This window comes from Astatotilapia calliptera, chromosome 16 (assembly GCF_964374335.1).
Source record: "Astatotilapia calliptera chromosome 16, fAstCal68.1, whole genome shotgun sequence".
In the NCBI taxonomy this organism is placed as follows: domain Eukaryota; kingdom Metazoa; phylum Chordata; class Actinopteri; order Cichliformes; family Cichlidae; genus Astatotilapia; species Astatotilapia calliptera.
Genome location: NC_137437.1, coordinates 6,062,490 through 6,084,350, shown reverse-complemented (window position 1 = coordinate 6,084,350; position 21,861 = coordinate 6,062,490). Strand labels below are relative to the sequence as shown.

Genomic DNA, 21,861 nt, shown 5'->3' with positions numbered 1-21,861 from the left:
TGTGATTGGTTGTAATGTTTTAGCTCATCTGTGTGGATAAGACCCAAGTTTTAATAAACTGGACTTTAGCCATAAAGCAAGGCAAATACTCGTGCATGTTGTTTTTCTCTAAAATAATATTTATTTAGAGGCAATAGTACACAAGATATCCACCAACAAATCTAAAGCTGATAGTGTAGCAGAATTATGAAACATGTGCATGAGACCAGCAGACGATCTCTCTTTCATCCAAACACACACACGGTGCCTGAGGCCAGCCGGTGTTTGTACTCATAGAGGTAGTAGGAGGCTTGAGGGAAGTTGCATTTCATCTCCATCCTGCCCGGAACAACATGGACGGCCACACCAGATCCCAACCCCTCCTGCAGCTTCTTCAGCATGCGGGAAGCCAGGTAGCGCCTAGCCCTGCCTGGGTCTTCTTCTATGGAAGCGTACACCTCAGGTGGTGGGTTGGGGATCTTCCATTCCAAATCCACGATGAGCTGGTGGATGCGGCTTTTATCCAGTGTAGTGGGTGTGTCCCGGTAGCACGCCACCACATGGGGGATAGGAGCTTCAGATGCCACGGAGAGCAAATTGCCAGGCTGTCGTTCTGTCGCTTCACCTTCATTTTCTCCTCCTTCCTCCTCCTCCTCCTCCTCCTCCTTGGGTCCCACAGCGGGGTGGAGCATCACCGCCCAGCGCAGCCAATCGTAATTCTTCTCCAGGGTTTTCAGGATGCTCCCTGCCGCCTCGTCTGGGGGCAATCGGTTGTGGACGGCCTCCTGCAGCTGCTGCCGTATATCCTCTTCCGCCTGCTCCAGGAAGTAGCCTAAGCAGCGACCTCCCGTGTTCTTCATTTTCCTGTACAGGGCGCCCATACGGTCAGACCAGCTCTTGATAAGCAGAGCCTGGTCTCTTCCTGTTAGGGAAGCTTGAGTGAAGAGGCAGAGCAGACCAGTGCCCAGGACAAAATTTATCTGTCAGAAGAAAGAGGAGAAAAAGAACGTGAACATGTGAAAGTGTCCATGACCCATAAATCCTTTAGCCAGCATTTTAGTCTGAGAAAGTGGAACCACAGGAACAAAACAGCTCTTTAATAAACATGCTTTTTGCCTTTAAATGGTGTAAATACACCTCACCCTAACACTGTATGTTGAAAAAAATGACAATGCACATGACAAACTGACTGTTCTCCTGTGACCCAGTCACCTTTCTGAGTAACAGCTGTAATTCATAATAAAATCACTGCTCGCAAGGCTTTAACAAACCTGACCTTTATGAGTCAAAAAAGCACTATCTGGATATCCAGTGTTAGTCAGGCTCCTTTAGTGACAACACAGAGGGTTCTTATAATAATAATATTAATAATAATCAAAGCATTATTATTTCAGGTTTGGGTAATTATCTTATGTAGATGTAAGATTTTGTCTGGTTTAAGACAAAATGACATCGCCTTGGTTCTTGTTTCAGCACCAGAAGCATAATCACAGCAGATTACGTTATCACCTAAAATATGTTTATCTATGATAAGTTCTTCAAGGTTAAAGAAACTTGGCTGTAGTTTCTTTGATTAGCAAGGTCGGGCTCTTCAGGCTTGACCACATGATTTGCAGCCATGACTTTGATTACTATAGTTGGTTCAAAATGTCCTTCTCTCAAAGTAAACCCTGCAGCTATATACACTGTGTGCAAAATAAGCTCCGTTTTCTCATTTTTATTTAAACCACACCATGAAGGCACATTTTGCAACTATCATTTCACATCAGTTAGCTCGCCGTGTTTTTATATAAGTGCACTTGTGCAAATCAGTCCTTGAAAAGAGAAACGTGCAAACAAATTTACTCATTCAGAAGCAGAAGCTGCTTCAGCATTAAGGCTAATCCACACTTAAGCCCTTTAATAAGTGGACTCTGGACTGATTTGACTTTCTTGGATGGAAACTCTTCTCTTCACTGCGGTGATGACTGAAGAAAACAACTGTTCTAAACGGACAAGCAGCGCAAAGTGTGCACACTTCCTTTAACACCGTCTTACATTTTGTTTATAACAAGGAGGTCAGTGCTGACCCCACACAGCCAATTATGGTTTAAAGATAATCATCTAACTGCTTTTATATAACAAACAAGCCTGTGACTTCTGGGAGATTCATTTCCTGTAAAATTGGACAGTCGTTATGTAGCAGACTGGCTCTGTGTGTCTTGCCAAGGGGAATGACAGATGGACTAAAGGACCCACAGTGACCATCAGGTCACTTTTAAATGTAAGAAATAGAAAAAAAGAAGTCTGTTTGATTCTGTGCATAAAGGAGGAAAATGCTTTTATGGTAATAAAACCAGTAACCTTTCAGTTTCTTTACAAGAAACTAATGATTTTTAAATTTTAGCTTTAAAGCCTGAGCTCTTCATCTATCGAAGCAAGCGACAGAACACATTTGTTCCCAGCACAGGCAAAGGTGGAATTTGCCGACTCAGCTCACGAGAAAGACAAGAGAAGGTCACAGCGCCGCAGATTAAATATTCAGTTTATTTTCATAGCAAGAAGACAGATGCAGCATGCTTCATTCCCCACGGGACCTCAGTGCCTTTCTGTCACATTTATCTTTTTTGCTATGAAAACTAATAGTTAATCTGGTACAGCTGTGCTTCTCACTGCATTTTCCTCTCCTGCATTTTTTCCATAACTCGTTCTCAGTGGGATTGGATATATTTGTGCTGTTATATATGTGACTGCATCTAACATAGAGTCTTCATTTTTGGATCTTATATAATGAAGTTCCAGGATTGTTTTTTAATTATATATTTTTTTCCTTTCTCTTGGTTTGTACTTGATTGGAGATTTGTATTTACGGGATACCAAACTGCTTTAGACCTTGAAACTGAGGGCGTGTTGAAAAAGTGACCAGTTCTTTTTTTTTTTTCCAGACTGTCCTTCAATGGGCTGTTTGAAGTATTTTGGGGGTGAGGTTCGAAGCTAATTTATGTTTGATCGGGGGACCAAATAATGCATTTTGCCAGTGAAGGTTCTCACAAAGATAAATGTGCCAAAAAAAAGTGTGTGTGCATTTGTGCATAAGATTGCACAAACCTCACCTCAGGCTTGCGTGCCTGTGCATAATGAAAGTCAAATAAGAAAAAAATGAAACTTTAATGACCCCGACTCCCTGCAGCCAAATGAGTTAATCACAAATACCCCTCCACACCAAGCACCACCCTTCCACATCCACTAACCTTGACGCAGAACTCGCTCAGCTCCCAGCGTTTGGGCTTGTGGCTCAGTATGACCTCCTCCAGCAGTGGGGGCTGGTCTGTCAGCGCCGACACTCCCATTAGACGATTGTAGAGTGCTGTTAGCTGCCTCTCCAGCCGGTAATCCTGCACGTACTGCAGGAAAACCTCAGTCTCCTTCTTGGTGAAGTCTGACTGGGCCCTCACCTAAAACCAGAGGAGATGGAGTGCATCTAAAACCCAGTGGTTCGGGGCAATAATAAACTCTATACTTCAGTTTACTACAGGTCAAATTAAAAACATGGCATTTTCCTTTAATATGAAGGAATGTTAGTAAATAATCTGGACAAGGACACATAAAGCTTTTCCGGTTCTCACACTCAGCACCTTTTCTATCAATTTAGGTGTTTGCACTCACATTTGGCAGCTTTTAGCTGATGAAGAGTCTCATTATCTCTCATCCGTTCACTCCAAAAATAACCAGCCACCCAGAAAATGACAGTGGGTAAACGTTTCCATGAATTCATTTGCTGCCTGTGTTTTTGTTACCACCCCACCTTGCCACCCTATCCACCACCAGCACCAAATTCAAATACCTGTAAACTTATGACATAACCAAATGCCACACTTAGCCGCGGAAATAATTAAAGAGAAAAATAGAAGGCGTAAGCCTGTTAATACGAGTCAGTAGAAATGAGCAGATGCTTTAATCATACATCTGGTCCCATATTTTTACATAATACACTCACAGTGATGAATTCAAATGCAGTCCCAGTGTAAGCTTAGGGGTCTTTGTGCTTTACTTTTAAATATTTGTACTCTTCAGGCTTTATATATGCCAATTTATTGCCATAATACTGTTTTACATCCACCAGTGCTTCCAAGTCCTTCACCCTGTTTTCAGACAATTTGATAAAAAAGACACTTCCCAGGATTAATTTCACCTTAGAGAACTGACGGTGAAGCTAGCAATTGAAAATTTGGCCCAGGTTTTGATAAATAAACCTGCTTCCAGTCAGAATAGGGTCCAGAGGTTGGAAACTTCACATATATTAGACTATAGGCGTATGTAAGAAGTGTTTTGAGTAGAAAAGGAGAGCACAGGCAGGATTTCTTTTTAGCATTTTTTTTTATTTTCTTTGATTTTAATTGTGGATTATTCAGTCTGTGTATGGTTTTATGTTAATGTATTTATTTATTTGTCTGTCATGGGATCAGTGAATAAAGATAAAATGTTCACGTCCCAGAACTTGAGGCATGATGTTCCAGTTGCTCATTTTATCTGCATACCCATTAAATAATTATATAATAAAATTATCACCATTGCTAATGAAATACTTGCTTTTATAGTCTCTTTTCTAGACTTTGCATCATTTATTCAGCTATATTACACAACCTTGCACATAAAATTGTGTTTATGAGGTCGTAGAGTTTTCTCACCGCAGTGCCCAGCTGGTAGTACACCACAGCCAGGTCGTTCTCCAGCTGATGGACCTCCTGGTCCTTCAGCAGGCCGTAGCTCGTTGCTCCCAGCTCCTGGTCGATGTGGTCCAAGTTCTTCTTGGCCAGCTCAGTCTCCTCTTGTGTAGCACTGCCACCAAGATAGGAACAGATGCCCTGGACCAAGACCCTGTGCACAGCAAGTAAGTAAAGACACTCCTGGTTTAGCCCCCCCCCCAAAAAAAGACAAAAAAACCGTTTGTATATAACAATAAGTTTGCATAGCTACAATGTGAATTATCATGTCAAAGAGGAACACCCACCTCACAGTCTGCATGTAGCCCACTGGCTCCAAAACCTTTCCAAACATCGCCATGGCTCCTGAGCTGTCCTCTGGAAGGTTATCTAAGGAGAAAATGAACAGTTGAGATTTAGAAATGATGGAAGTTGGTGTAAATCACTGTGACATTTACCAGATCAAAAATCCTCTGGTTCTTTTTACACCTCACCTCGCTTGTTTGGTGTGCAGGTTTGTGCTGACCTTCACAGTGCGCTATTTATATACAATCAGTGTATCTGATAAGCGCCTTCCACCTACAATACCTTTTTGAACTTGAGAGGAAGAAAAAAGTGATGCGTACAGATTAATGTAAAGCTAGATTAACATTTGTGAAATGCTGAGAGGTGCATGTTCACCTGTGCACATGTATTGCAGGTGTTATATTTTCACATAATACCTGTAGAAATAGTACATGTCATTTTCCAATCGTTTAGTCCAGTGCAGATCCAGGCTGTGGAGACAAACACAAGATCCTCTATTCATCAGAGGTTTCCTGGGTTCAGTTTCTCTGGGTCTATACAGCTCCATCTCCTGGCTGCATGGTCTCAGTATTTAACCTTTTATCCGGGTTATTTCTGGGGCATGTGGAGCCAAACAATATTGACATCTCTTTAAAATGGAGGCAACTGAATGTGTTAATATAGACCTGGAGCATTATCTCACATTAAAGGAGGGGTCATCTTCTATTTATCCTGAAATATAGCATTGCAGACTATTCAAAATAACATATACTGTACAAAAAAGCGCATCTAATCTTTATACTTGCTACACATGATATCCTTCTCTGTTCCATTCTGTTTATTTGCACAGCATTTTGAATTGAATTCTCCAGAAACATCTTCTGATGTAGGTTGCATAAAAGGTCATGGAGTATTAAGACAAAAGCAACGTTGAAATGGAGTCAAGTCGATTAAACAATATAATAAATATTTCAGTGTCACAATGCCGAGCACGATATGAAGAAGTAACCATATACTCATGCCACTAAAATGCGCTGTCAAATAGAAAAATATCAAACGTTCGTCAGTTTTACCTTGTCTGTTAACACAGGGGGCGCGAATAAAACCCTTTGCACGTTAAACACTAAAACCCAAGAAGAAGAAGAAGAAGTCTCTTCCGCTTAATACCGGAAGAGGCGCCAAAATTGAAATTTAGTTCTTTCTGCCGACATAGAAACGATAAACAAACGGCCTTTGAAGGTCTGACGTCGGTTTCAGTTTGCTCGTGTCGGACTTTTGCCTGAAAATGGACTCGACTACACAATTCTTCAGGAAGCTGAAAAAGCTGGCAGTGACTCTGGAATCTGAGACTGCCAAGCTCCAGCTCGCATTTGAAAACCGCAACAGCGACGACGACGAGAGCGGTGAGAAACACGCTGACACACAGGCTGCTTAAATCGCTTACAGTGAACTCATCGCACATATCTCAATATGAATTCTTTTCTATTTCAGAAAAGACAGCCAGAGCGATGCGAGCCTATCATGAACTGAACTGTGACGTAGGGAACCTGAAGGTAAAAGTTAGCACGTCTTTTTTTTTTTTTTTAATTGCATCTAAAGGTGGCGACATATACACAGGTTAGCGCGACAATGCAATATTTTATCAGCAGCTGCAACAAAGATCGTTAAATGCCTTATGTAAAATTAACCAAATGCATTCAAAAGTCCTGCACTCAAAATCTTACTTTAGGCAAACTTTGTATTTAACATATTAAAGGTAGAACTGTGGTGATGCACGATTATCTATTACACTTTTACATCCTTTGTACTGTGGCTCCCAACTCAGAGACAGACCCTTTCAAAAGGCCAAGATAAATGTGGTTATTCTCTAATTATTGCCTTTCTTTTAAATACAGTTTGGCCTGCATCGTTATAAAAGCAAGTCTTGTCATTTGAAATGCCTGAGTGCACTTGTTCAGAAGGCATAAAAATTAAATTGCATTTCTGTGCTGTGTAACTGCGTACAAAACGCTATTGATTTTACCTACAAAATTACTACCCGTTATGTATTACTGCAGGTAAAACCATTTTGCTATTGTTGAACTCTCCACTGAAGTGAGAATAATATAAAGTCTTTAGCTGCCAAAGGTTTTCCACGTCTTTGACTTCTGTTAACTTGACGCTTATTTCAAGCATCATAAGGAATATCTGTGTGTCATTTATAAACCGATTATTCATAGCAATATCTTTATTGAAGACTAATATTGTAAATTGGTCGGGCGGTTCATTTTTGAATGGTGAGTGCTCATCACTTCTAGTCTCTTCTCGGGTAGGGACAGATCCAGGATGCCTTGGCTCAGCAGAAAGCAAAGAATAATGAGGCGAGCAGCTTCATTAAGGCGTGTAGAGTAATGGACCAGAAAGTCTTCAAGGACATTGAGAGGCTGAAGAGACACTGCGAGAACTATGGTTACCAAGCTCCCTGTGACACCCAGAGATCAACCAGTAAGTATTAACAATGGCAAAACGACTACATAACACTGGTAATCACGTGTAATGATTTCTTTTCACTTAAAAGAAAAGCGACATGCATTTATGGTTTTCTTATTGTGACTTTTTCTTGTATAGAGCCTAAAGATCAGGCGGAGGAGGCTAAAGATGAAGAAGCAGATGACGACTCAGTAGAAGAGGAAAATCAGGAGGAGGATGGAGGGAATCCTTCCTCAATGGCTCCAAAACCAGAGCTGCCCAACACTGATGTGCTGCGAACTCCACAGCTCTCTGATTTTGGTTTGTCTGAACTGCACCTAAGGAGAGTTCTGGCTGGGACTGAGTGGTGTTCAGAAGTTCCCCCAATGCCTGAGATGAACCTTCCTCAACCCTCACTCAAAGCATCTCTACCATCGCCCATGCCCATTACCCCCAAATGTAACCTGCGAATGGATGACTACGAACTCCAAACACCCCAGATGCACGACTTTGGCATCACAGAGCACACAATGTGTCTGAACAATGACTTCACCATGAATCTGTTCAAGAAGACTGAGAACCAACCAAGGTAGAGTGGTATGAACTATAATGACCCCTGTCGGCCACACTCAGGGTTTGTAGTGTTACTACTGCAGGTCCTTTAAGACTTTACTGTGTAAAACTGCTTTTTCCTGCTTTATGAGTCTCTTCTTGTTCAACAGACCATTACAGGACACAACTGAACCACCAGTGAACGGTTTAATAGACAGTTTGCAGACTAAAGGTATGAAACTGTCAACCTCATAGCTCTTCTTCACCCCACAATAGGTGACTGTCATCTACACTCATGGAAAAGAGAAAGTTTTCACAAAACTCTACGCTGTCCTGTTTAAAAACTAAGTACGCCCAATGATTCAGTACTTTGTAGACACGTCTAGACCCATAACTTGAAGTAATAACTTGAAGTAAATATACAGACAATAACTTGAAGTAATTGTCTGTATAACTTTATCAGTCTGTCAGTTTGTCCTGGAGAAATTTTGGCCCACTCTTCTTTACAACATCAAGTCTGTGGCCATTTATGCACCGCTCTCTTAAGGTCTGCACTTTGATTGTACCATTGTTACACATTGATTCTTTTCTTTGTCAGCCATTCTGTTGTTGATTTGCTGATATTCTTGGGATCGTTGTCCTCTTGCATGACCCAGTATCAGCCAAGCTTTGTCTGTCGGACAGATGGTCTCACATTTGATTCTAGAATCCTTTGGCATACAGAGAAATTCATGGTCGATGAATGACTTCAAGGTGTCCAGGACCTGTGTCTGCAAAACGATCCCAAATAACCACCCTGCCTGAATGCTATTTGATTAGCTGCTATTTAAGATCTTAGTTTCTGTGGAACGGTGTACTCACCTTTTCACAGGACTGAACAGAGTTCAGTGAAAACGTTTTTTTCACACAAATGTATAAAGTATACATCTTTAGTAAAGAAATCGGATGTCTTTACTATTCAGGAAACAAGATGTTTCTCTTCTTCAGTTGTCTTTTTCTTGCATGACTTTATCCAGCACTTAGTTTATGATCAGATGTTTCCCTTTGCATTTATTTTCATCTTACATTTTCTAAACAGTGTTTTTTCGAGTGTTATAAACTATTTAAAATATCTTACTATTTATTTATTAGTAAGTTGTAAGTAATCTTATGTCATGACATATTCTGATGCCTGTTAATTAAAAAGTGCATGTTTGAATATGGTTATGTTTTCATTGTCTTAAGTTTAATAATGATACAAAATCCCCAGCGTTTAGCCAGTGGAGACTACAAGTTTCCACATCACACTTGTGCAGATTTTTTCACTACTTGGATCTGAAAAAAAAGTGTACTGAACATTTTGTTCAGCGAAATCTGACGTCCAAAAGAGAAATAAAAAAAACACTGACCAAAACGAGCTTTTCATAGAAAATGATCAGCTTTAAGTACTCGGGAACTACATTTGTTTTTATTAAACAGCTCAAGGCTTTGTCAGTGCACCATTTTTCTATCTGAAATGTTGCTTGTTTTTCAAAGATGCCACCTGAAGGTATTAAAAATTCTATACTATGTATTTAAAATACCTAGTATTTTGAAAAATAAAAGTAGCACATGTAGAGAAACGGCACCAGGCTGTTAAGAGAAAGCACTGCAGTGAAATGGTTCTAAATATCTTCCTGTGACATTGTTTTGATTACCTTCAGCTGAAAAGCTGGAATCACCAGAGCCGCCTATGTTTTGTACCCCGGGATTCAAGATCAAAAAGACAAACGGTCACTCGTCTCCAACTGCACAAGGCACTGGTGTCCCAGAATTCCCCTGTCACCCTGGCAACCTACCTGCCACACCCGAAGTCCCAGCATTTCAAACGCCGTACGTGAACAGACTAGTCAGTACCAAAAAGGTAAGAAATAAAATGTAACTGTGTGTGTTTTTGTTTCTGACATTTTAATTTCACATCACCTTTTTAATTTTTTAGAGCACACAGCAGCCTGAGCCATCCGTTATGCAAACGGATAATGACACCCAGACCTTGGATCTTCCATCCCCACCTTGTAACAGGGCAGCTGGTTTCAAACGCACCTGGGAATATGATGTGCCCGATATATCCACCACGGGTTTAGAGGACAAGCAGTTGCCAGTGATGCCCAACCTAGAGTCTGCTTTGGGAAATTCTTTACAAAGCGTAAGACGAACAGGAAAGCATTTACTTTTAACCAGAGATCCTCACGGCTTTATGGCAAACAAAATGACAAGTCAGATGTAATACAGTGGGGCAAAAAAGTATTTAGTCAGCCACCGATTGTGCAAGTTCCCCCACTTAAAATGATGACAGAGGTCAGTAATTTGCACCAGAGGTACACTTCAACTGTGAGAGACAGAATGTGAAAAAAAAAAAAAAAAAAATCCATGAATCCACATGGTAGGATTTGTAGAGAATTTATTTGTAAATCAGGGTGGAAAATAAGTATTTGGTCAATAACAAAAATACAACTCAATACTTTGTAACATAACCTTTGTTGGCAATAACAGAGGTCAAACGTTTACTATAAGTCTTTACCAGGTTTGCACACACAGTAGCTGGTATTTTGGCCCATTCCTCCATGCAGATCTTCTCGAGAGCAGTGATGTTTTGGGGCTGTCGCCGAGCAACACGGACTTTCAACTCCCGCCACAGATTTTCTATGGGGTTGAGGTCTGGAGACTGGCTAGGCCACTCCAGGACTTTCAAATGCTTCTTACGGAGCCACTCCTTTGTTGCCCGGGCGGTGTGTTTTGGATCATTGTCGTGTTGGAAGACCCAGCCTCGTTTCATCTTCAAAGTTCTCACTGATGGAAGGAGGTTTTGGCTCAAAATCTCACGATACATGGCCCCATTCATTCTGTCCTTAACACGGATCAGTCGTCCTGTCCCCTTGGCAGAAAAACAGCCCCATAGCATGATGTTTCCACCCCCATGCTTCACAGTAGGTATGGTGTTCTTGGGATGCAACTCAGTATTCTTCTTCCTCCAAACACGACGAGTTGAGTTTATACCAAAAAGTTCTACTTTGGTTTCATCTGACCACATGACATTCTCCCAATCCTCTGCTGTATCATCCATGTGCTCTCTGGCAAACTTCAGACGGGCCTGGACATGCACTGGCTTCAGCAGCGGAACACGTCTGGCACTGCGGGATTTGATTCCCTGCCGTTGTAGTGTGTTACTGATGGTGACCTTTGTTACTTTGGTCCCAGCTCTCTGCAGGTCATTCACCAGGTCCCCCCGCGTGGTTCTGGGATCTTTGCTCACCGTTCTCATGATCATTTTGACCCCACGGGATGAGATCTTGCGTGGAGCCCTAGATCGAGGGAGATTATCAGTGGTCTTGTATGTCTTCCATTTTCTGATGATTGCTCCCACAGTTGATTTTTTTCACACCAAGCTGCTTGCCTATTGTAGATTCACTCTTCCCAGTCTGGTGCAGGTCTACAATACTTTTCCTGGTGTCCTTCGAAAGCTCTTTGGTCTTGGCCATGGCGGAGTTTGGCGTCTGACTGTTTGAGGCTGTGGACAGGTGTCTTTTATACAGATGATGAGTTCAAACAGGTGCCATTCATACAGGTAACGAGTGGGGGACAGAAAAGCTTCTTACAGAAGACGTTACAGGTCTGTGAGAGCCAGAGATTTTCCTTGTTTGAGGTGATCAAATACTTATTTTCCACCCTGATTTACCAATAAATTCTTTACAAATCCTACCATGTGGATTCATGGATTTTTTTTTCACATTCTGTCTCTCACAGTTGAAGTGTACCTCTGGTGCAAATTACTGACCTCTGTCATCATTTTAAGTGGGGGAACTTGCACAATCGGTGGCTGACTACATACTTTTTTGCCCCACTGTATGGCTAGATTTTATGAAAGGTTGGTTAAATAAAATGAACTGTAATCTCCAGAAGGGAAACTTCCTTCTTATAGTAACAGACTAATATAGCTTCTAAAAAAATGTTTTCAGTCCATCATAATATATCAAAATATTTTTTCACCACAAGAAATTTTTAAGAAAAAAGGTGTAATAAAAAAAATTAAAAGCATCTTACTAGCAAACAAATTCTGTTGTTTTACATGAAGTCAAAAATGAGCTAAAATTGCTCATTTGATTTTCATTCCTGTGCACAGATGAGATTTATCAAAATGTGAATGAAACATGTTTAAAGGTCAAAGTTTTTCCTGTCATTTACAGAGCAATGGGAAAATCCTGAAGTTCAGCGAGAATGAAAAGGTGGCTAAGGAGCCCAATGTCAACAGCCTGGAGTTGGATGGACTCACCCAGGAGTTCAGCTTGGGGACACCTCGTATAAGAGCACACTACCAAGAGCCAACCACCCCGGAGATGCCAGACCTGAGCTCTGTCACACAGGACATCTGTAAAGTTAGTCTTGTTTAGTCCCATAAAAGCACTTTTGAAATCCATAGGTTTGCTGTTTGCAGATAAATTCATGTTCCTTGTTGACGTAAATGTTACATAACATTTATAATTTGTGAACTTTCCTCTCGTGCTCTTTCCTCCTATTTTGTAGCTTGTGTCCCAGGCTCAGTTGAAGAAGACAACAATGACAAATGAACACCCACCTGTCAAGCCTGACAAAAAGAAACACAGGTAGCCCGTTATAAAATAAGAAATATAGATATAGGTGGCAATATTTAATTCATGAACTCTAAATTAGTAGCTTTTATTGTGTGTCCATTCCAAAGTTGCAGATCAGGCTGGTGCTCGGTAGCAGAGAAGAATATTAATGTAAAATATTAGATATGAGATATCATTTGTATATATTTTTAATAAATGTTGAACTTTTGTGTTGCTTATTTCAGTCTCTCCTGATGAAATATGTGTTAATTTCTTTATTTCACTCAGTTTTATCCATTCTTACATGATGCGTGCCTGCAGTCTTTCTTTCAAAACTTTGATTGTGACGTGTCACCTTCCATCCATTCCTCTCCCAGATCTGCAAGTCTGCCTGAAGTGTCAGAGAACGAGTTCCAGAGTTTACCGAGCTACCTGAGGCAGATGAGCCTGAACAGCCTCAACCAAACGGTTCACAACATCAACAATTTCATGGCAGAGTATCAAGGTCAGTGTTATATTTGTGCACAGGGTCATGGATGAATGCAGCTCTTGTTTAAACAGCTCCGGTTATGGAGGATGGCTGCGCCCTCCATGACTCTGGTTCTACCGGAGGTTTCTTCCAGTTAAAAGGGAGTTTTTCCTTCCCACTGTTGCCAAGTGCTTCCTTATAGGGGGTCCTCTGATTGTTGGGGTTTTCTCTGTAATATTGCAGACCTTTACCTTCCAATATAAAATACCTAGAGGCAGCTATTGTGATTTGGTGCTATATTAATAAAACTGAATTGAATTGAATAGCTTTGTAACTGTAGTGGAGAAGAATGTAATCATACATTAATGTACTACAGGACACACCACAGTCAAGGTGCGTGAGAAACGGAGACTCTGACGCAGCAGTTTAAACTTCTCACTGAGGCAGTGGTGTTGATGTCGTGGTCAGTAGTTTAGAAAACACCTGTGATCTCACACACAGTGGTTTTCAGATTGGCTGCAAACTTGGAAAACAAATTATCTTGCTGGTTTGACTTTTGTTCAGTTGGATTTGATTACTGCAGTTACACTGGACTTCCACAGATTTCCTTTATTAAATCAGAGGAGCGCTTCCTGTTTTAAAAATAGCGTCCAGTAGTTTTCACGGTTATGCTGAAATCCTTCCCTGAATAAAGCTGTCATCCTCTGTTAGTTTGGACTGTTAATTAGCAGCAGAGGGTGCTATTTGCATAAGTAAACAACCAAATGGGAATGAACAGGTCTGTGCTGGCGATGTTTCCCTTGGTTACTCAATGGGAGATCATCTATAATCCACCCCGTTGTAGTTACAAACATGAGAGGTTAAAAAATGGTTTAATTGTTTAAAAAAACTGAGCTTCTAAAGTAACAAGAAATCTGGATTCACAGAAGCTGCTTTCGGCTGCTTCCTTGTCACAAGCGGGTGCCACAGCAGGTAGCGCTGCCTGTTTGATTTGGCAGTTTTACACCAGATGCCCTTCCTGACACAACCCCAATGAGAAATTAGGATTCATAAACCTGTCAAATTGTTCCTGATAGCAGCAAGAACTAGCTGTACTGTGTTAAACTTTTAGATTGCTTCAGACTGATTACACAATACCATCAGGGAAGCACCTGATCAGACTGAAATCTGAGGATTTGTCCCATTTTTAAAATCAAAGCGTGGCGACATCACATATAATATCTGTATACGACCAAGCCTGTCATCATATTTCATATTTTCCTGTCATATACATACTCTTACAATAGTAGATGCTCATTTTAAACACGACCAGAGTTTCAAATGATGTCGGTGATCCTTGTAAGCCCAAACGCTCAGGTTTCAAACTGCTGTCTTTTCACTTGTGTTTTTCTCATAAGAAAATATCCATTATATGCTCTTGTAAGGCGCACAGCTCTGTTTGTGAGGAGCATCCCATGAGAAGAAAGTTGGCTTAAAAGGAAGTGGCCTTGGGAAGGATGGTGGTGAAGGAGGGAAGCTAAAACTGCTCCTTTCACTGGATGAACTGTGGGGGCTGCACAAAGGGCCACATTCAGATAAACAGTTATTTAAAGCTGTGAATCATGCAAAGTTAACTTGATGTAGTCCAAAAATAAACATGTCAAGCTGGAAATGAGCATATTAGGTCCCAGCTGAATAGATCTACATCGTTTTCTCAAAGTACACACGGTCATATAATGGCTGTATCCACTGTTGTGCTTTCAGATAATTGTTTATACTCAGTGCTCAAGATAACAGTATGATATTTGGAAAGTAAACAAGAGATGTTTGTTATTTCTCTGATTGCAGATCTCTTGATTAAAATGTCTCAGGACATTTGCTACCAGCACCAGGCTGTTCATCTTTATTGTTAGCAGAACAGTCAGTTTGTTTCTTTGCCTGGTTTCATCAGTTTTACATTGATCTGGCTTCAGTGAGGTTTCAGCTACAAAATTACCATCATCAGTTACATAATTGGAATTGTATACCAAATAGATTTCCTCCAGTTTAAGCCCCCGAAACGTTTCAAAAAGCCAGATTTTTACAGACATGGTGTGTTTGTTATTTTAGCGGTATCCCAGCAAATCATCATGTGAACAAGCTCTCATTTCTCTAATCTGTCCCTTTTCTGTGGCGCCCTCTGCAGGAGAAACAACAGAGTTTCAGATGGAGAAGCTGAAGAAGATCATCAGTGTCGGAACCAAGGCCCCCGTATACATCCTCTGTCTCACAGAGCTCAAGAGACTGAAGCATGTGAGAGGAGACCGGAACACCTCTGTGTACAGACTGATCACACACATCTAAAGCTTGTCCATCCGTTGGCGAAAATCTATGTGATGTTAAGCACTTAAGCTGCAGGCAAAGATTATCTATCAAGTCAAACAGCAAAGAAAAACATACATTATGAGAAGAGTCCCAACAAATGAACTCAATCAGAGAAAGCAGCTATCCTTTATATTGTATATGGTTTGTGTTTTGATTGTAAATAGTACATGGACCTGTGAGTCAATAATTTGCATTTCCATGGTTGTATGCAATAAAATGGAAACTGGTTGTTTAGACAAGTAGTACAGATTCGTATAATACATAAAGATATATATTGAGACATTGTTGGATTAAAAAGGCTAAACTTTTATCAATAGCAAGCTCAGTCTTCTGCAGCGGGAGTATAACACATGACTTGCAGTAACCAATGGGTGTTAATAATTCAGCCACATGAATATGCATTGTCAAACTATAGATGGTTTATCCATCTACCACAGCTCACTTTTAATTGTCCTTACCCATTTGTATAAAGTTAAATAAAATAGCAAATGAGACTGTTAATCAGAAAATCCTGAACTTTTATTGCTCATTGCTGTGATGTGTTGCATGTGACTACTACTATCTTGATCTTTAACAAATTGGTAATTGGCTTTTCAAATATAACTAGTGAGTTTTATCTTTGTGCAGTCTAAACACACTTGTATTGAAATAAGCTACTGTATCACAGTTGTGTGCTGTGGATGAAAGCCAAGTACTGTACTCCAGTTTCAGAGCTGATTAACAGAGGGATCTAATAAGCTACAGGTATATTGCATCTGTTTTATACTGTCTGTGGTTGTTTCCAGTTGCTGTGGTTTGTTTTTTCCTTCGTCATGTTCATTTTCGAAAATTAAAAAAGAGCAAATTAACCATTTGTGTGATTTCGGGACATTAGCGTTTCTGCTTCTCGGCGTGAGTGAAGATCGCATTTCAATGACGTCGTCCCGAGATGGTCCAATCAGAGTGACGAAAGCTAACGGCCGTTGATGACGGAACTACAGTTTTTTTGTCGCCCTCTGGTAGACCACCATTTTGGGAGTCAAAACACCCAGCAAACTGCAGCGCACACTTCCACGCTTCTCCGTGGCCTTACTATGGTTCATACCTGTGTGGTGGCAGGCTGCAGGAACAGAAGGACACCAGGCACCACCTTATCTTTCTACCGTTTCCCACGGGACCCCGAGAGGAAGCAGCGCTGGATAGCTGCTGTGAACCGAGAGGGCTGGGTGCCGAACGACGGCAGTCGGCTCTGTAGTACTCACTTCATTTCAGGTATGAAGGCAAAACCACTCTGAACCCTAAAAGTGTCCCCCTGTGTGGGTTTTTGTTTTGTTTTGTTTGTTTTTAAAGTAAACCAGTTCATACTGATGTTGCTAGGCTTCCACATAAACACTCGTGTCTAGAAAACCAAGGAGTTTGGGGTTTTTTTGCTGTCAGTGCAGTGTTGTGTTCAAAGGTTGCATGAAGTCAGGAGGGACAGTGGCATAGTCGGTGTAACTGCAGCGGGTAATAAACATGTTTAGGTTCACTATCACATAGTAAAAACCCTCACTGATTAAAATGACTGGAAAAAGGCGGTGTTTGTAGCTGTAAGCCTTTGAATATCTAAAAAATAGCTCTACGAAACTAAGTTCAGATGGAAATAAAATGTAGCATTACTGCAATTAATTCAGCTGGGATGGGTTATAAATTTTGTTTACTAAATATATGAAAGTAGATGCCGCTAATGGTACGTGGTATTTTAATGCTAGGTTTGTTTTGTTTTTATTGTCTGGTGTGTGCAATCTTTTTGTGTGCAAAGATTTTCATGCTTAAATTTTGTTTGTAGAGGAAAAATTAATTAGGGATGTACTGACTGAACAACAGCAACTGTTTGTTATTTTATGTATTGCACGCTACAAAATGAGAGAGCACTCTAAATCACAAGTATCATAAACAGATGAATTTGAATTAGATTCTTTTTTTTCACATGCAGGTAAACAGGTGAAGAATCCGCGCTCTCCGGATTATGTTCCTTCTGTGTTCACGGCGGCTCCCTTATGCCCAGAGATGAAGGAGCCGGGTGCCTTAGAGATCGTGGACAAACAGGAAGCACGGGTGGAGGCAGCCAATGCCTTGCTGTTCCTCCAGGGCCAGGGCATGTCTGCGGTGGATGAACAGGGCCAGGAAAAGCATCCTGAGGTGAAGGAACAGGAGACCACTGCAGAGGAGAGTGCCTCCTCCTCCCTCAGCACTGAAGATGATGATGATGATGATGACGATGACGACGAAGATGATGATGATGATAATGATGATCAGTCTGTGAGTGACAGCAAGAAAGGAAAGTTTGCCCAGACATCTGATGTCCCGGTGAACTTTGATGACATCTTGAAAGCCCTGAAGAGGGAGAATCAGGCCCTCAAGGAGTCTGTGGAGAAAATGTCTCTCTCAGAGAACTCCTTAAGGAATGATGCTGAGAAAGTGAAGTTTTACACTGGTTTACCCAACTACTTTGTCTTAGAGACAGTCATGTGGCTGCTGGCACCTCACATGGATGGAATGAAAAACGTCAAGCTCTCCAAGTTCCAGCAGCTGCTGCTGACACTAATGCGTCTCCGCCTGGACCTCCGCAATCAGGACTTGGCTTATCGCTTTGGCGTGAAAGTCGGCACAGTTACCAGAACAGTTCACCGGATGGTCAGCATCATGTCCTCTACTCTGGTGCCAACGGCTGTCTTTTGGCCCTCCAGAGCTGAGCTCCGTAAAAACCTGCCAGCTGCGCTGCGAGCCTCTCACCCTGACTGCGCCGTCATCATAGACTGTTTCACCGTGCCTTTCGAGGACCCGGTCTCTCAGGGGGCGGGGTCAAGTTATAACGTGTTTAAGTATCTGATTGGCGTGGCTCCACAAGGCGTGGTCACTTTTGTCTCTAGGGGTGTGCTGGGAAACGTCAGTGACAAGAGCCTGGCTGAGGGCTGTGGATTCTTGTGTAAGCTTCTCCCGGGCGATGTCGTACTGGCAAGCCGTGACCTGGACATCGGAGACTCCGTGGCAGCACGTGGAGCCTTGTTTAAAATTGCTGACAGCTACCAGGGAGAAGCATATGGGAGAACAGAGGGCTCATTGCTGGCTGATCCTTCCTCTGAGACAGTGAGCGTGCAGAGGCATGTGGAGAGGGTGATCTCTATGGTAAAGCAGCGGTACGCCATGCTCACGGGCCCTGTCGAGAGCGCCTTCACCGCAGCCTCTGAGCGCACGTCGAACCTCTCAACCTTTGATAAGATTGTGCAAGTTGCCTGTGCCTTAAACAACCTGTGCATCTCTGCTGCTCCACTCGAGTGATGTGTAGACAAACGCCTCGTGCTCCTTTAATGCTGATCAGGCTCTTCAGTTCCCTTTACTGCTTTGGACTGCACTTCTTGCTGTCCCTCTGTGTCTATGTGTCGACACTACATCATGACTACAGCAAATAGATCTATACTTTTCCACTATACTAACTTTCAATCTATGTCACTCCTTGTGATCTGGGTCAGTTTATACTTAGCAATAGGACCATTTCTCCAAATACAGAAACCACATTTCTGAGATGTGATGTCATTAAGTTATGCACCTCCCCTCACAAAGAATGGCTGACTTGCAAGAATTTATTTTGTTTAGGCTTTGGGTGAAAACTGAGTAAAACCCTTATGAAATATGTCTTTATTAGCTACTTGTAAATGCTGAAGTATACACACTGCAGTTTGGGTAATGCATTTCCACTGATCCCACATCTCTGACTGTTAAGTGTGTCTTCCCCATCCCTGACTGTAGTTACCAGATTACATCCATCTGCTGCAGAGAAGTGGCATGTTGCTTAAACCTTTTTTAATTTTTATTTATTTTTTTGTTGCTTCCCTGCATCTAAATCAGGAACTGTGCACATAGGAATATGCATAGAAAGAGGTTAAAATAACAGAAATGCCAGACAAAGTAGTACACCGTAGTACTCCTCGGCCACAGTGTCTCCTCTCTGTTCACAGTGCAGGGACAGAAATGTCCTGTGGTTTGTGAAGGAGTACTGGTTGTAAACTCATCGTTTTTGGCATAGTCACATTTTTGTAAGCCAGGTACTTTTTATAGCAAGAGTACAGTCAGCTGTGATGATTAGCTACAAGTTGGCAATTCGAGCACATCTTGGAATGGCAGATGTCTTCAATGTCTTCATCAGCAGTGATTTGCTGGTTTTGCAGGTTTAAAAAATAATAGTAATGATGATGTTGATGAACAGAAAATTAGACTTTAGCTTGAGCTGTATACAGTGATTAACAATGATGTCCTTTTTTACTGAGCCACGTGTTTAGGTAATTATTAATTTTCCCAAAGTAGTTAAAGCTCCTTATTTAATACAAAAATCTCAAAAGAATCATCTTTTGTGTTGGTGCAGAAGTAAACAGTATTGCTGACATGCTGTTGAGCCTGAAGAAACACATTGTTAGATGAGTACATCAGCTACATTTAACATGTGGATTCATTCTCACTGGTTTGTCCTCTCCTGTGGGAGACTGTGACAGGCTTTGGTCCATGAGCACGAGCCACAGCAGTAGTTATGATACAAGGCTGCGGGTTATTTCCAGAAAGGTTACCCAGCAACTGAAATTTTGATCTTTTTAAAGGGTTTGACCTTTCAGTAATGTAGACACACCAACTGAAAAGTTTCTACTGATATACAGTATATCTGCATTTTTTTTAATTTGAAGATAACCCCTCTGATTATTGAATTACATATTTTAGTAGTGCTGCTTTGCTGGTGCCTTAGTTTGTAAAGCTGTTCCAGATCAGCCCATATTTTCTACAGATATTTATTTTGACATCATGCACTATTCTTTGGACTTTTTCCTGGTTTGGTCCCTAAGCCAGATGTGCATGATGAGTCAGCATCTGTAGTCAACAAGGTCTAAATGTGTGTTCCCATTGTTTTGTTGTTTGTTTGTTTTTAAGGTACATCATTCTTGTGTGCTCAACCTTCTGCCAAAACTAATCTAAAGTCACTACACTTATACTTATGTTTTCTCCTAAGGTTTGAGGGGCTACAATACAATTGGCTCAGGGCCCAAAAATGAATTGGGAATGCTCCAATAACAAAGACTACACTTAAGTTCAGGTGCTGGGCTTTAACAGGTGATGCTTCATAATCGGTGTTAGGTTCAGAATGTGCCTTCTGTTCTCAGACCCCTGGATATCCCAGACAACAGATGCTTGTCTGTCTTTTCTGACTGGTCATGTTTTGGTTGACACTGTATTGCTCTGGGGCTTCCATAAGGACATCTAGCCACAGTATTTAGTCCACTTGCCTGCTTTTCTCCCCTTCAATTAGCCATGGTGTTTGGCACTGCTGATGCTCTAAACAAACTATAAAAATCAAGTTAATTAGCAGTACTATGGGTTGATATATTTCTTCAGCAGTGCATGTACTTTGGATGAACACATGCTTCATTTTTTTTTTTTTTTTTTTTTTTAAATTAAGTCTTTGACTGAGTAGACTGTATCTGCAGACCTTGCTTGCTCTTTTATGGAGGGAGTGAAAAGCCCCCTTTTTTGACTGATTAAAATAGTCTTACAGGCTGGTTTAAATGGTGTTTGCCCGTTCCTAAGGTAGTGAGTGGCGCTGGAGGACTGTTATCAAGCAAGGCCAAATACCAGTATTAATAGTAGTTAAAAGGCTTTGTGAAATGACTGTTGGTTTATTCTGTCTGTATTTAGTTCTTACATGCATAAGAACAAAGTCAATACTTCCTATTTGATGTTTTTTCTGCTCTAAAATAAAAGAGCTTCTAGGTTGACATGTATGAAAGAAGTTTATAAACTCATGTTCTCACACTACATTGCTGTTTGACATTATTGTTACGGACGCATGTGCTTCCATGATGTGTAAACTCCTGAAGGTTTCCTGTTTAGTTTCTCTTTTAATATAGCTCCTGTGACTGAAAAAATAAAGTTGTGGAATTGCATCAGCTTACCCAGTACCCAAGAGTCGCCGTTATGTTATTCTGTGTGTACGTGTAAAATATTGAAGCTCTGTGCTGTACGTGTTGTCCTGTGATAACTGACATTATTATAACGTTTTATTTGCTTTCACACTGAGTCATTGGTAAAAACTATTTCCAAGGCCGGAGAGGGGTGACTGAGTAATGTAATGTGCAGATATACTTTATTTATCAAAGGGAAAAATGCTTGGAGGAAGCTCCGCCTGTGAATATTTCAGAGGAAGGAAATCAAGACGTCTCACTCCGTTGCTTTTTGCAGTCACTGCAGCGGTGAAAACCACAGCTCGTTACTACTCGCTATTGCACTGACAGCGTAAACTAGAACCCCGCAGTTCTGTTTCTATACTTAACTCGTTATTAAAATCAAAAGTAAAACTTACTGATGCACTTCAACAAAAAAAGATTTGTACGACGCCGAATACACAAACATTTTTAATTTTAATTTGTTCGCAAACGGTAATAGCACCTAGCTAACAACGTGAACGGAGTGAACGGCAGTTGCCTAATAGACGATCTTCAGGTCCGCTGACGTGCGT

At 41.2% G+C, this 21,861-nt stretch overlaps 3 protein-coding genes across 5 annotated transcripts; 2 read left to right on the top strand and 1 right to left on the bottom strand.

The window, feature by feature from the left end:
- Positions 1–98: 98 nt before the first annotated feature.
- Positions 99–6,165, bottom strand: LOC113007735 (uncharacterized). Of its 2 annotated transcripts, XM_026144618.2 has the most exons (7): positions 6,020–6,165; positions 5,384–5,437; positions 5,156–5,258; positions 4,970–5,051; positions 4,647–4,836; positions 3,210–3,413; positions 99–959 (listed from the first exon to the last, which is right to left on the bottom strand). In XM_026144618.2, the coding sequence occupies exons 4-7, from the start codon at positions 5,020–5,022 to the stop codon at positions 225–227; spliced, it is 1,182 nt and encodes a 393-aa protein (XP_026000403.1). In that variant the 5' UTR covers positions 5,023–5,051; positions 5,156–5,258; positions 5,384–5,437; positions 6,020–6,165; the 3' UTR covers positions 99–224. The 2 variants fall into 2 exon arrangements, with proteins under 2 accessions (XP_026000403.1, XP_080146569.1); XM_080290443.1 differs by lacking the exon at positions 6,020–6,165 and having other exon boundaries at positions 5,384–5,991.
- Positions 6,098–16,192, top strand: ska3 (spindle and kinetochore associated complex subunit 3). 2 transcript variants are annotated; one of them, XM_026144602.2, is made up of 11 exons: positions 6,098–6,349; positions 6,438–6,499; positions 7,259–7,430; positions 7,554–7,983; positions 8,117–8,178; positions 9,629–9,828; positions 9,904–10,110; positions 12,149–12,337; positions 12,486–12,565; positions 12,910–13,037; positions 15,166–16,192. In XM_026144602.2, the coding sequence occupies exons 1-11, from the start codon at positions 6,232–6,234 to the stop codon at positions 15,321–15,323; spliced, it is 1,806 nt and encodes a 601-aa protein (XP_026000387.2). In that variant the 5' UTR covers positions 6,098–6,231; the 3' UTR covers positions 15,324–16,192. The 2 variants fall into 2 exon arrangements, with proteins under 2 accessions (XP_026000387.2, XP_080146568.1); XM_080290442.1 differs by lacking the exon at positions 9,904–10,110.
- A 43-nt stretch (positions 16,193–16,235) lies between these two features.
- Positions 16,236–21,304, top strand: LOC113007729 (uncharacterized). Its single transcript, XM_026144604.2, has 2 exons — positions 16,236–16,595; positions 17,299–21,304. The coding sequence occupies exons 1-2, from the start codon at positions 16,310–16,312 to the stop codon at positions 18,642–18,644; spliced, it is 1,632 nt and encodes a 543-aa protein (XP_026000389.2). The 5' UTR covers positions 16,236–16,309; the 3' UTR covers positions 18,645–21,304.
- The last annotated feature ends 557 nt before the right edge of the window (positions 21,305–21,861 follow it).